This window comes from Vipera berus (assembly GCF_964194415.1).
Source record: "Vipera berus genome assembly, chromosome: 1".
NCBI lineage: Eukaryota > Metazoa > Chordata > Lepidosauria > Squamata > Viperidae > Vipera > Vipera berus.
This window is the reverse complement of record NC_138202.1, coordinates 26,749,453-26,763,536: the sequence shown is the minus strand read 5'-3', so window position 1 is coordinate 26,763,536 and position 14,084 is coordinate 26,749,453. Positions and strand designations below refer to the sequence as shown.

General features: G+C 34.5%; 1 protein-coding gene across 1 annotated transcript in view; it reads left to right on the top strand.

The window, feature by feature from the left end:
* Positions 1-8,634, top strand: part of PELI2 (pellino E3 ubiquitin protein ligase family member 2) — a 49,242-nt gene extending 40,608 nt beyond the window's left edge. The window contains exons 5-6 of the mRNA XM_081315293.1: positions 1,126-1,314; positions 2,878-8,634. Coding sequence (XP_081171419.1) covers positions 1,126-1,314; positions 2,878-3,444 — 756 coding nt within the window. The 3' untranslated portion in view covers positions 3,445-8,634. The remainder of the gene's footprint in view (positions 1-1,125; positions 1,315-2,877) is intronic.
* The last annotated feature ends 5,450 nt before the right edge of the window (positions 8,635-14,084 follow it).

The window sequence follows — 14,084 nt, the reverse complement described above, 5'->3', positions numbered from 1 at the left end:
AAATGAGAACCAACCAATTGCTTCTCCCAGCATGATCAAAACGGTTGTGCTAATTTCAGAGAGATGCGGACAGGAAGATAACAGAACACCAAGCCATAGAAAGCTTTATAGATTAAAACCAGTAATTTAAGTTGCACTTGGAAGCTGATAGGAATCCATTGCAGGTTTCCAAAATAGGTATAATGTGTGTCCAATAGCAAGCACCCATGAGCACCAGGGTCGCTGCATTTTGCATCAGTTGAACCTTCCGGGTGGTCTTTAAACGCAACCCATGCAGAGCGCTCTAGAATGCTTAATTGTCTTATCCAATATTATGGACTTTAAACTAGTAGCAATTCTCCACAACCTCAGATAGAAGTAGATAGTTTGCTGGCTTGGCTGGCCTGCTTGTTTGCTTCCTCTGTGTTTTGTTTTTTTTGCTATGTTTATATGCTGCTCCCATCACTGCCAACTTAGAGTACCTTATATGTGTTTAGTTTCTATGTAGAGTTAATAATCAAAGAAAGCAGTCGATATAATAAGATCATTTAGCAATCATAGTTGTACAAAGGAGAAGCATTTTTATTTTTGTAAAAAAAATGAAGCAAGAAATGAGAACTGAGTTTGACTAATACAGACAGTGCTTGCTTTGAATGTTTGGCCAGAATTTGTCCATTCTTTCTCTGAAAACACTATTGGGTTTCTTTTTTAATTGCTATATATCTCAAAATAGACTTCATCTTCTCCTTTTCCTTTCCCTATTAATCCCAGATAATTAGTTCCACTTCCATATTATTTATTGACTGTTATTTATTTCTGCATCTCTCATAATAAATGTTAAAGTATTTTACAGATAAAGCCAAAGAAAGCTGCTGTATATGATCTATTGGAAGGGCCGTAATTAAGGCAAACTTATTTTCTATTTGAAATAGATAAAGAAAACCTGTTATCAAAAATAGTACTTAGTTGTACAGCATTTAGTCCAAGTTACTGATAATCTGTTTTTGATTCCAAGCTGTATTCTTGTTCTTCTATTTATCCTCTGATATGTGGTTGCTAATACTTGGCTGTATTAGGCACTTGGTAATGCAAGTGTGGAAAGCCTGAATATTTTTTAAATTTTTTTTGCTGTGGCATTTTGTTTAGGAAAAAGCAGCAAAATGGAAGAATCCAGATGGGCACATGGATGGATTAACAACTAATGGCGTTCTAGTCATGCATCCTAAAGGAGGGTTCACTGAAGAATCTAAACCTGGTGTTTGGCGAGAAATTTCAGTCTGCGGTGATGTGTATACTCTACGGGAAACAAGATCTGCTCAACAAAGAGGCAAGCTAGTAAGTTAATGATGAAAAACATGATTTAAAATTATTTCTAACCATTAAAGAACATTAAAGTGGTTCTTAGTTAAACAAACAGTAAATATTATTGAAAAGAAGCTTAAAGAACAAGACAACATAAAAACTCTGCAAAGATAAATAAACATGAATCCATCTTACAACAGAACCATTTTACCTCCCGAATGAGAAGCCACACAGGAATTTGTGGGGAAAGAAGTCCAGCTTAACAAAAGGGACCTTGAGGATACCTAACCTGCTGGATCTGGTGAAATGGATGGGGACCATAAGAGTCGAGGAATCCTGCAAATTACACTACCTTGGGTCTTGTGGGTGATAACTAGCACCTTGAGTTGCACCCAGAGACAGTCTGGAAATCATCGTAGCTCACAAAGATACATAAAGATATACTTAGAATCTTTCTTGAATTGGGAGCTACTACACAAAGTTGGGCTGTTGCAGTGTGTTGTATGTGGGCTGCCCTTGAAGACTAATTGGTAGCCACATTTGGCCCTGATTGTGGAGTTGTGAGTGGATATGGGTATACTTTGAAACATTCTAGGTTCACTTCTGCTCCACTAGCTATATTGGTTGGTAATTAGTAAGTAGATGGAATTCAAAGTGCTGGTCATTGTTTACACCCAATCCTCATTTAGTGATGGAGTTACATTCCAACACCAAGTTAAAGAAATGGTGAACACCTGAGAGAGAGAAACTCCGTGAAGATCATTGATTGCTGACATGTCAGTCAGATAAAGTTGTATAGCTACTCATTTCTCTATGTGTTGTCAGGGCATGAAATTTGATAGTAAATGCTGCATTGGCTAGAAAATGATTCTGATTACTATCATATTGCAAATGGTTGCTAACTGAAATTGCTAAACAAGAAGTGGGTGTAAAAAGTTCTTTGTGGCTTGAGGCCTGATGATCTATGGAAACACCTCTTCCATTTATGTTTGCCCATCCTATAAAATTAGTGGGATGCTTCAGGTGCCATCATTCAAATGCTGTCAGATCTCAGTGCTTTCCTGTAGCTCTATCTGCCCCATATGAGATAATATCACCTATTCACTCCTCCAAAGTCCACGCAGCCATAGCACTGTTGTTGTTTATGCAAGCCTTGGAATGTGGCTCTTTCAACAGGCCCTTAGGCAAGCATTTTTCTATTTGTTTTATTATTTGGATATGTTTGTGACTAATTATTAGACTTGGGTAATGGGGGCAGCTTATAAATCAGATGAATATGGATATTGGGAATTGTGTTGGCTAGGAAATTCTGGTAGATGAACTCACACCTCTTAAGTATGCAGAAGTTAGAAAAGACTGCTAAAATAATAAATAATAATAATAATTGTCCATTGCTCTAGCTCTTATTCAGGTATTTATTATTCTGATGCCATTGTCTCAGTGTTCTACACAGGAAAAAAAAGAAAAGGCTGGATGGGTCATCATAATAAAAAAAAATTAAGGGGAAAATGAAACTTTCATTGTTTCCAGAACTGTGAGGAACATTGCGAAAGTAATTGATTGCAAATTATTCTTCTTTTCTGCCTGGTGTTTTAGGTGGAAAATGAAACCAACATCCTACAAGATGGTTCTCTCATTGATCTATGTGGGGCCTCTCTCTTGTGGAGAACAGCAGATGGCTTATTTCACACACCAACTCAAAAACACATTGAGGCTCTACGACAAGAAATCAATGCTGCAAGGCCCCAGTGCCCTGTGGGACTGAATACACTGGCTTTTCCAAGCATTAACCGTAAAGAAGTGGTAGAAGAAAAACAACCGTGGGCTTACCTCAGCTGTGGCCATGTCCATGGTTATCATAACTGGGGACACCGCAGTGATACAGAAGCCAATGAGCGTGAATGCCCTATGTGCAGAACTGTTGGTCCCTATGTTCCTCTTTGGCTTGGGTGTGAAGCAGGCTTTTATGTTGATGCTGGTCCACCAACATATGCTTTCACCCCTTGCGGGCATGTATGCTCAGAAAAATCTGCCAAATACTGGTCTCAGATCCCATTGCCACATGGTACTCACGCATTCCATGCTGCCTGCCCTTTTTGTGCTACCCAGCTAACTGGAGACCAGAACTGCATTAAACTTATTTTTCAGGGTCCAATTGACTGATGATGCCATTTTACAGATGACCATTATACAGCTCACTTTGTTAACAATTTACTGTGAAGATAAAAAATTGCCACTAACTCTAGATTTTACCTTTTTAAAAATAAGATTGTTATTAATGAGGGCTTTGGGATTAGCAGCTGGGGAATTGAAGTTATTTTGATATCTGGAACCAAACAGTTATCAGTGGCATTGCATGCTAAACAGCAGCATGCTCATGATGACATTTTTTCTTGGTTAAGCTGTAGTATATTTGTAAGATTTTTAAGATTAGAAGAAAAATACCAGTGTCTTAATGATTTTTTTAATATTGGATTTTTTAACAGAAATGTTTTCTTCTACATTTTGAATGACAAGCCTTTAAAACACATATTTTTTCAATCTAAAAGAAGCATACAGAATGTAATTTGTCCTCTCTTTTTAATTTGCAATATAGTTAACTTGAATAATTCATTCTCAAAGAGGATGCATCAAATGTTTGAGTAAAACTAGGTGAATATTCACTTAATACATTGAACATAGAGTGAACATAAAAGGTTGGCTTATCAACATAGCACAAAATATTATGAAATTCTGCAGTGTTGTTTAATATAGCTGTCCAAGAGACATAGTTACTTGAAAGTTGGGGATCTCTAGCTGTGGGTGACCACCTGTGTTATTTTTCTTTTCTTAATATAAAAGTTCCTGTGTTAAACAATGCTCGTAAAACTAATAGGGGAAGTTTGAGGAACAGGTTATTTGATCCAATCTAAGTTTAAGACAGTGTATGCAAATGAGCATTTCTTTCTGTGCTTATGCCTCTTCTGAGCAAACTTGTATTATCTAGCAGGGACTGTACCATCATTCTGCCCCTGTATTTTACTAAATTAACACAGCATAGAATGGTCCTGTAAGGATTAGCATTAGGCCAATTATAGCACATGAACCGTTTTTCTTTTTCCATAGTATCTTTGGCTCTACCATGCGATAATAATCTTTCCTGCATGTTCTTCCTTGCTCGGTTGGTCCTGCTTAGGTCTAATTCTTTTAGGGTGTTCTTGCAGCACCGTGGCCTGAAGCAAAGTGGTTCTCTCACCAGTGTAGTGATGCTAAATGTATCTCATTTAAACTCAGTGGTTCTAAGTCACAACGTCTGACGAGTCTTTTTCAGTTCTGCATCTGGTGTCGTTTGTAATTTTCATGCATATCTACCTATTTATACTATCTTAACAGTTTTATCTCTTTCTAATTCTGCCTTTTGGCTTTTACTTGTATTAATTTGCCCTTGCATGTCTGGGACCTGTGAGCAAATGAAAATGTAGCAACTTGTTATTAATCTGGTTTTTCAGTAGTTTCACTTTCTGGGACATTTTGCATTATTTTTTGTAGAACATAACAAACACATGTCCCTTGATCTTATCATCAGTTTGACGCCGCCCTCTTCAGTCTTAACCAACTGCAGAAAATTCTGCATAATTCACATGTTTAAATTCTTGGTAATCCTTTTGAAATAATTTAAAATAGGTGCTTTTATAGCACCTGCCTCTTTTATTTTTCCCTTAATGTGCAAATCTTTTCTAATAATACTGTTGACCTGTTAATTTTTGATTTGCTATTTTTCTTTTCTTTTCTTCTAGTATTAATTTAATTTAGAAATTGCATCTGAAAAAAAAGCCCTTTTAAATGTTTAGGTTCAATTCATATCTTAAGTAACTTGCAATTCTTGATTTAGCATGGGAGGAATGGTGGATAGGAAATAGGTCAAATTACTGCTAATTTTGAGAATTATTTTACATGTACTTTATTGTTGTTTTGTGATAGAAATTACATTTTTCTTTTGTTTTTTGTTTTATACCCATGCTATCAAATTTATTCAATTTTTCATATTGCCATGAAAAATTAGTCCTTATCAGAACAAAATTAATTGCATATCTTGAAGTAAATCTTGCATTTTGGATCACCTGTTAAAATGCAGAACAGTCTATTGGTTTACTATGTCCTTTGTTTAAATATATAAGTTACATGATTTTAATATATTAACATACATGCATATACACTTGAATTGGCTTGTTTATAGTTAAAACTTAATACTTTATAGTAAGTTATCCATTTAAATACTTCACATGTCCACCCCCATTGGCATGTTTGTTTTTATTTGCTGATGTTTAATACACTTTTGCTGTATAAAAAGTTGTTTTTAATTTGAAACATTTGTCTGAAAGGATTTTACTTATTGCAGTATTTTGCATCAAATACCATACTCTGTAGCTTATCTAGCCCATGTGATAGTTTGGGAGAGCCAGTTATTTTCAAAATATTTCGTCTTAGTGCCTTCTAAATGAGATAGCACCTTGCTCTGATTTCATGATAAAACATGTAATTTAAATCTTGATTAGCTGTTATTTTTAATATAGATACTTTTAGTCCTTTTAATGGCTTCCTGTTAATTGGTGAAATCCTATAAAATCAAAGTTTAAAAAAATGATTCTCCTTGTTACTTTAAAAGCTGAAAAAAGAAACATGGTGGCCATGTTTAACCGTTTCACATACAAGGTTATATAGAAATCCTATACTATACTAATTGTTCCAGCAATGAAAGTTGCTCCAGAATTTTTTCTTCTTTTTATGGGTCATATGAATCCACTCATTCTGAAGTTCTGAATCCTTTTGTAAGCTGAGCAGCATGTATGGAAACAGTCCCATATTTCCTCATCGTGGAAGGAATTCTGAATCCCATTTTTCCCTATACATTACAGAATTTGATTTGGCTCCTCTTTCTGTTTCAGAGGGCTTCTATTGGCTATCTGAAAAATTCCTTATACAATTTGCCAGTATAATTCATTAAAAGAGCATTCTCAGTCTCTTCCTCTTAAGTTTTTGGAATTTTTAAAATTATTTTGGATATTCTCCTGAATTCTGTCAGCAATAATATTTTCTACAAGTTAAGATTTCTGAAGCAGTCTCTTTGTCAATGTTGTCTGAATAGAATTTAAAACTCTTGTACAAACTTACTTCAAAGTGTTCTTTGTGTCTTATTTTAAATTTTGTTTATTGGCTCATATATTATACAACTCTGTCATTCTTCATACAGGAAAATATTTTTTTTGCTTATAATAAGCCTGTAATCTACATGTTCATGTTCTTCCTCTGAAATGTAATTCTTGTTTCATTCTTTCCAATCTAAACCATCCAATGATAGTTCTTCAGTGCCTCAGGCTTGCCAGTGAAGGATAGAAAATATTTATTTTGGATTCCAGGTTGAAGTGGTGAAAGGGAGCATTGAAAATTGTGTGCATTTGTAAGAACAAGCCAACTCTATTGCAAAGCAAGCCACTAAGTGGCTTTTTTGCTTGTTTTAAATGACTCTCATTTCATGTTGAACTTTTCCCCAAAGAGCTATGAATTTGTTAGTGTACTCTTTCAATCAGTCATTTTCAGTCTATATTTTACTTAAATAGACATATTTGTGTGACATGCTTCACCTAACTCTATGGGTATATAGGGCTCACCTGAAAGTGGTAACACAGACTAAATTGCACAAAACCAAACTAAAATGTGGTTAAGTACTTTAGAATTTCATGTGTCATGCAAACTCAATCAATATAACTCCTCAAAATTTTCTGTGCACCTTTTGGAATGTTTGCAGTGGTGCTTGCTATCAACAACCTTTTTCTGTAATTTCTTAACGTTAGATTGAGAGATTTTGACTCATTCCTTGGTCATGGAGTAGTTTAGAAATATTTTGGTACTTTTTTAAGAAGGAGTCTGATCTTCGTTTCAAAATATGTTTGGGGAAGTTGATATGCTTTTGTTTTAATACTTGCATGATGTCAACATCCCACCCCACTCAGTTGCACATAGATTCAAAGTATATACAGGAATTGCTTGAGATGTGTTTTCTCTAAATTAAAACTTACAAATTTATATATTTTGAAATAAATTGGAGTTTTTAATCCTAAAATGAGTTATTAAATCTGATGCTTTTAGGTGTGTTGGGGGGTTAAACCTAGAATTCTCAGTCCTTCAGGTTACAAAGATTTTTGGAAATTGTAGTTGTGATACTTCTGAAGAATGCCAGGTTGAGAAAAATTGCCCTATAAAATGAATTTGAAATTCTTGAAGCATGTGCAAACTTTTTCTTCCCTGCTTCTTCCAATAGCCAAGTACACCTTGAAAAATATTTATTCAAAAGTCAATGCAAATCACGCTAACCTGTGTTGGGAGATCCACTAATGTCTATATAAAATATTAACTGAGAATCTTGTCAGTCTCTCTGGATAATTTCTCCTCTTAATTCAGTGAGGAAATATTTCTGTGTTTTTGTGTTAGCTTCTCTGCTTTAGAACTCAATAATTGTTTATTTCATTGCTGGTGTACTTTGTTCTTTATAAACAGCAGACTTTCTGAAGTCTTAGTTGTCCCTGCAATTTGCATTTCAGGAAAAAGTATGATAGATTTTTATGAAATTTTATGAGGTTTTTAAGAATCCCTGTCAAGCAAATTGCAAATACAAAAATACATTTGAAATACATTTGCTTAAGATATCTTAAATTCATCTATGTGAAGAAGCTTTCCAATGTGTTTTCTCTAAATTAAAACTTACAAATTTATATATTTTGAAATAAATTGGAACTTTTATCCTAAAACAAGTTATTAAATCTGATGCTTCTAGGTGTGTCAAGATATCTGTTTGTCCTCCCTTTTGTTAAGTAAATAAGAACATTTTATTATATGCATATATAGTTATCAGACCATGGGTCATTAAATAGTGCCAGTTTAGAAATTGCAAAACCTCAGATTTTTTTTATGCCATTGAAAGGATTCATTGTTCCATAACAGCAATAATTGTCAGCTGATGGATTTGCCTGTGCGATTTGCACTAAAAGCAAAGTGATTATCCATTTTTACTACACTAATTCACTACTGTCTCAATGACTTCAGATATTTGAGTTGTGCATCCATTTTCTTGTTTATGCTTATAACTTATAGTTTCCAGGCAATGGCACAGGAACAGTTAATAATTTCTATAAAGAGATTATGAATGTTAAGCCATTTAGTTCCCTGTGATGGATTTAAGATGGCAGCCTGTTCCATGGAGATTGCTTCAAGCAAATTCAGATGATTCCTTCCAGTACATGTGCTTTTACAGATCTGAATCTGATTGGAGAAATTGATAGTTGTCCATCTAACCGCCCTGAGTCCTTCGGGAGAAGGGCGGTATAGAAATCAAATTATTAAATTAAATTAACTTAGCATTCATTTCAAAAATTATTTTAAAAAATGATAGGTTAATTCTATGATCAAATATCTCTGAAACATTGAAATAGGATAGTAAATTTCTTTCATTAACAAAGATCTTAATAGTCCTAAATTGTTCTTAAGGTGATATTTTTAATTAATTAGAAAGCTGTTATTTAATAAAATAACCTAGGTTGCTGAGATGTCTTACACAAAAACAAAAAAAATCTTCACTTCACTGAGGGCATCTTATAGTTTTAGTGGGTACATCTAGTAAGCACAGATGACACAAGAACTAGAGGACATAAAAGGAGGCAGTGCTTGATAAGTAGGACATGTGGAACATGTGATTTAAGTATTGTTATTGGCATTATGTTATTTTAATAACAATTGGGTTATGTCTGGTAAGTGATGAGGATTAATTCCTGCCCGGACTCAAAGTGAAAATATGACTGATGAAAGATTGCATCAGCAGCTGGGATAATTACCAAGAAGTTGTTCAGAAGAAAAAAATATTTTTCACTGGTTCCCTTCCATGTGAATATCAGTAGTCAGTAATATTTATTTCAAATACACAGTCTTATTTACAGTAGTTTTGACATTTCTGGATGTCTTTTTCAAACTCCCAGTGTTAAAAATACTTTGAGTAGGAGTGTAATGGATTGAATCTGGGCCTGTATTCTTACAAAATGGTGACTTACTAAAAAATAGTTTTAAGAACCTGAAAATGGGCAAGTAACAAATGATACCAAAATCAGATCAAACCTCAGATAAGTGTGAAATAGAAAATACGTCGTTTGAAAGTTTTCATTGTTCTGGATTTTGGATGAAACAACACTAGAAGGAACCCATAAAGATCCAGGAATGATGTTATGACATGAGTAGGGTAAGGCCCTCTTCTAATAGCTCTGGGTGTCATACTCCAGCAGCCTGCCTGCCTCCAATCTCCCTCCTGCTCTTCCACAAACTACTGTGTAGAACCACATTGTTTTGTTCTATATACTGTATAGTCCAAAGATTACCAAGCATGCATGGTTTACTTTGAATACTGGCTACCCAACACAGTTCCATGCATGGAACAGTTTGCGCATGCCTAGAGAAAATTCATTCTATGCAGGCAACCATTATAGTAACCTTAGAGTCTTAAATGATTCTAAGTCCTATATCTTTAAATGATTTGGAATAGGCAAAATGTATATTGTTGGTTTATTCCATAAAATTAAAATCAAAAATTTCAGTTACACATATTAGGTACCTGTATAGTGATACTTTAGATTTGGAGGCCCTTTTATACCTTATTTCAATATGTTGAATTTATCTAATTACAAGTTTCCTGATAACCGTCTTCACTTAGAAATAACTACTGAAAGCCACCAGTCTATATTGATTGGTTTGTGTGCTAGCCAGGCTTTGGGGCATTCTGTCCCATGAAAACAGTGTTCCCTGGAATCTTGATAGGAATCTGGGTCTCTCTTAAATGGTATCATCAGCTCACTATTATCTATTACTATATAATGCTTTGAAGAGCCTAATGCTGGGAAAGATTGAGGGCAATAGAAGAAAGGGACAACAGAGAATGAGGTGGCTGGATGGAGTCACTGAAGCAGTAGGCGTGAGCTTAAAGGGACTCCAGAAGATGGTAGAGGACAGGAAGGCCTGGAGGAACATTGTCCATGGGGTCGCGATGGATTGGACACGACTTCACAGCTAACAACAACATATAATGCTTTAATCAGTCCACATCTATAGTGGAGAGGGATAATACAAGTTGTAGCTCAGCCACATTTTCTACTACTGCCCTAAAATATAATCAAGATTGTCAATTTAGAAGTTGGGAGAGGAATATTAGTAATAATGAACAAACACTCATTTGGCATCTTACTAAAAAAAAACACCTCTCAGTAATACATGTAGGGGAGTCTTAGCTTTATAGGAACAGCATATTGAAACTTGTCTAGCTGTTGATCAGGCTTGGTAAAACAAATATGCAAGAAACTCGTCTTGGTAAAATAAGTTATTTAAATAATTATCCAACTTATTTTTATTAATGTAATATATTTCCTATGTTAGGTAATACATTGCCTAATAAGACTAAATTGTAAGGAGCATAGATGGAACTCATTAATCAAAACCATTCCTAGACATCTTATTTTGGACAAATCCACTTGAAAGATGGAAATGGCAATATTGACTTCAGAGTTATCAGCTGTTAATGTTCTGAATTATATTTGTGAAATTGGCCTTTTGTACAACAGTGTGAATGAATATTAACATAATTTAACTATTGTATGTTTTGGAAGTACAAGCCATTTTACAGGAGGGGAGGAAATAAAATAGTATTCCAGTATTATCTCTTGACTCCTTTTTTATTCTTCATATTTCAAAGCTGCTATAGGAATCCACTGTTTGGTTTGTGAATTAAAGTCAGCATTACATTTTAAGGCTGTTTATTAGAACAGTTATTATAACACTTGCTTAATGGAGATCTGAATCTTAGCAGCTGTGCTAGTCCTTTAGAGCAAATTGGACCCATGGTCATTAAGGATTCTGGAAAGGAATACATTAATGGTGGAAGTTCTTATGTGTGAGATTTCAAGATAAAAACAGTACAACAGTGACATCTACTATAAAGGCTGTTAATAATAGATGTATGTTAAGAAAAAGCAGAAAAATTTTACATCTTACTATAACTGCTCCTTTTCACCTCAGAATTTTCTCCAACTGCTATAATAAGATTAAACAGGCCATTCAAAATGTTTATTGCATATAACTTTGTATGTACTTTCAAATACTTGAAGTGAAAATTCATTATAATGTTCAGGACATAAAAAATATTTAATGTGATTGTTCTTAAGAATACAAGCCAGGTGATTTAAGACTTGAGTTTTAAGAGAAGTCAGATTTTGTGGTATTTTACAAAATTACAGTTGTGAGTGAAAGAAAAAGCCTTGTGCCAAATAAATCCCCAGAACAGAATTGAGGAGTCCAGTTTCCATGGGGGCCATTTTGTTCACAAATATCATTTTGTCTTCAGTCTCCCTCCAAATTTAATCATACTATTCTTTTGGGGGTAAGTAATGTTACACAAAATGTAGAAAAATAATAAAGAATAATAACTCCCTCCCTAAAGCAAGAAATAAAGAGGAAAATAAATGTTGTTTGCACCAAGAGTAATCACTATGCTCCTCTCTATGCCTTTACACCATTCAAGCCATCCTTAATACATTATTCCCTGCCTGTCAGCTCTTTCTGAAGAATTTCATTACGTTCAACCATCATTTTCTCAGTCTTCCCATTTCTCTTGATCTATTCACTCTCCCTTCGTATATTTGTTAGTTTTTACTAATTTTCTCTATATGGTCAAACAACCTCAAAGTATTTATTTTGCATAGGCCACTTTTTTATTCATTTCATTTAAACAATTCATTAGCTATTCTTTTTTGTTCCTATATCTTTTACCACAGACACTTCTTAAATAACAAATTCTCACTGTATTAACCTTTAATATTTCTTGTAATATATACATCCCTTCTACATAAAATGGCTGGAAATGGAGATATTTTTGCTTCTTTTGGTAAGATTTTTATTCCTCACAATAGACGCTATTACCTCTATACATCTATCAAAATTGACACATCTTAAAATGTTTGATTTTTCTCATCCTAGTAAACATATTGTCTGGGTATACAAATTCATCTATTTACTGTTATTTTTTCCATTTAAGGAAAACTTGCAATCTTTCATTCCATTTTCCTCAAGTTACTTAGCTCTTTGATACATTAATATTCTGATCTATAGTCCACTTTACATTACATAATTCAGAAACATGCCTAACAATACAGCACTGTCTGCATAAAAAATACATCCATCCACAGTTAATTATTGTTGAACTGTTCGCTGATGATTCTAATTATTCTTACATATGCTTTAATTACTTCTATCATTTATCTTGGGTAGCTCAGTCACTTTTTCTATACTCTTGTTTCAGTTCCCACCTACTTTTGTCACCTAAAATAATAATTATGTTTTTTTCATTATTCACCAGTTCAAAACATGTAACTACCACCAACTTCTGAATGCCTATTTTTATATACACCTATAATAGCCTGCTTAATATCAATTCACACTTGTGTCATTCATAATTAAAAAAAAATTCACTTCCATGTGTGTACTAAATGCTCCACCTTTGTTTATATTCTTTGTACATATTCTTTTTATTAATTTCAGGAGAACATAGCTGCTTGCTTTCATTCATGATTCATGCTCTAGCCTACACTCTTCTTATATACCAAGTTGGTATATTGTGGAGCCCAAAACCAAGAAAGATATGTGGCATACACAAACTAGAGTCTTGGACTTTAAGAGAGCTAATTTCAATAAACTTAGAGCTTGGGAAGGATTCCATGGATGAGAATCCTCAAGAGGAAAACAATTCAAGAAGCTTGGAAATTTTTGAAAAGTGAGACTATAAAAGCCCAGTCTAACACAATACCAACGAAGAAGAAAAATAATAGCTCTCAAAAGAAACCAGCATGGCTACATAAAGAACTCTCTGATAAATAAAAAGTGGAAAGAGGGGCACATAACTAAAGCAGAATATCAGCAAATAGCCCGAGCCTGCAAAGATGAAGTGAGGAAACCTAAGGCTCAAAATGAACTAAGGCTTGCGACCAAAGTCAAAAATAACAAAAAAAACTTCTTTCAACATGTAAAAAACAAGGAAAAAGTGAAGGAAATGATTAGTCCATTAGTGGGTGAAAGTGGCAAGAAGGTGACAAGCAACAGGGAGAAAGCAGAACTATTTAACTCGTTTTTTGCATCTGTCTTTACATAAAGGGGGGAAAAAACAGTCCAACCTATCAAAAACAGTACCATAAAAAACAGATTAGAAACACAAGTTAAGAGAGGCAAGAAAATGGTAAGTGGGCACCTGTCCAGCCTAGACAAGTTCAAATCACCAGGACCAGATAGATTACACCCCAAGGTTCTCAAGGAACTGGCAAATTTGATCTCAGAACCACTGTACTATATTTTTCAAAGATACTGGGGAACTACCAGAGGACTGGAAAAGAGCCGGTGTAGTTCCCATCTTCAAAAAGGAAAAAAAATAGATCCAGGAAACTACAGACCTATCAGGCTGACCTCAATACCTGGGAAGATTCTGGAAAAGATAAACAACGAATCAGTGAACACCTAGAGAGTCATTACTAAAAGCCAACATGGGTTTGTCAAAAACAGATCTTGCCAGACAAATCTTATTGCAATCTTTGACCAAGTGACAAAATTAGTGGACCAGAGGAATGCTGTGGATATAATTTATCCAGTATGGTTGAAGCTCTGGCATAGCTCTCACCTTCCTCAGAGTACACAAGCCCCACAACCACATCAAGGTAGTGACTCACTGGGGGTTGTTGTTGTTGTTGTTG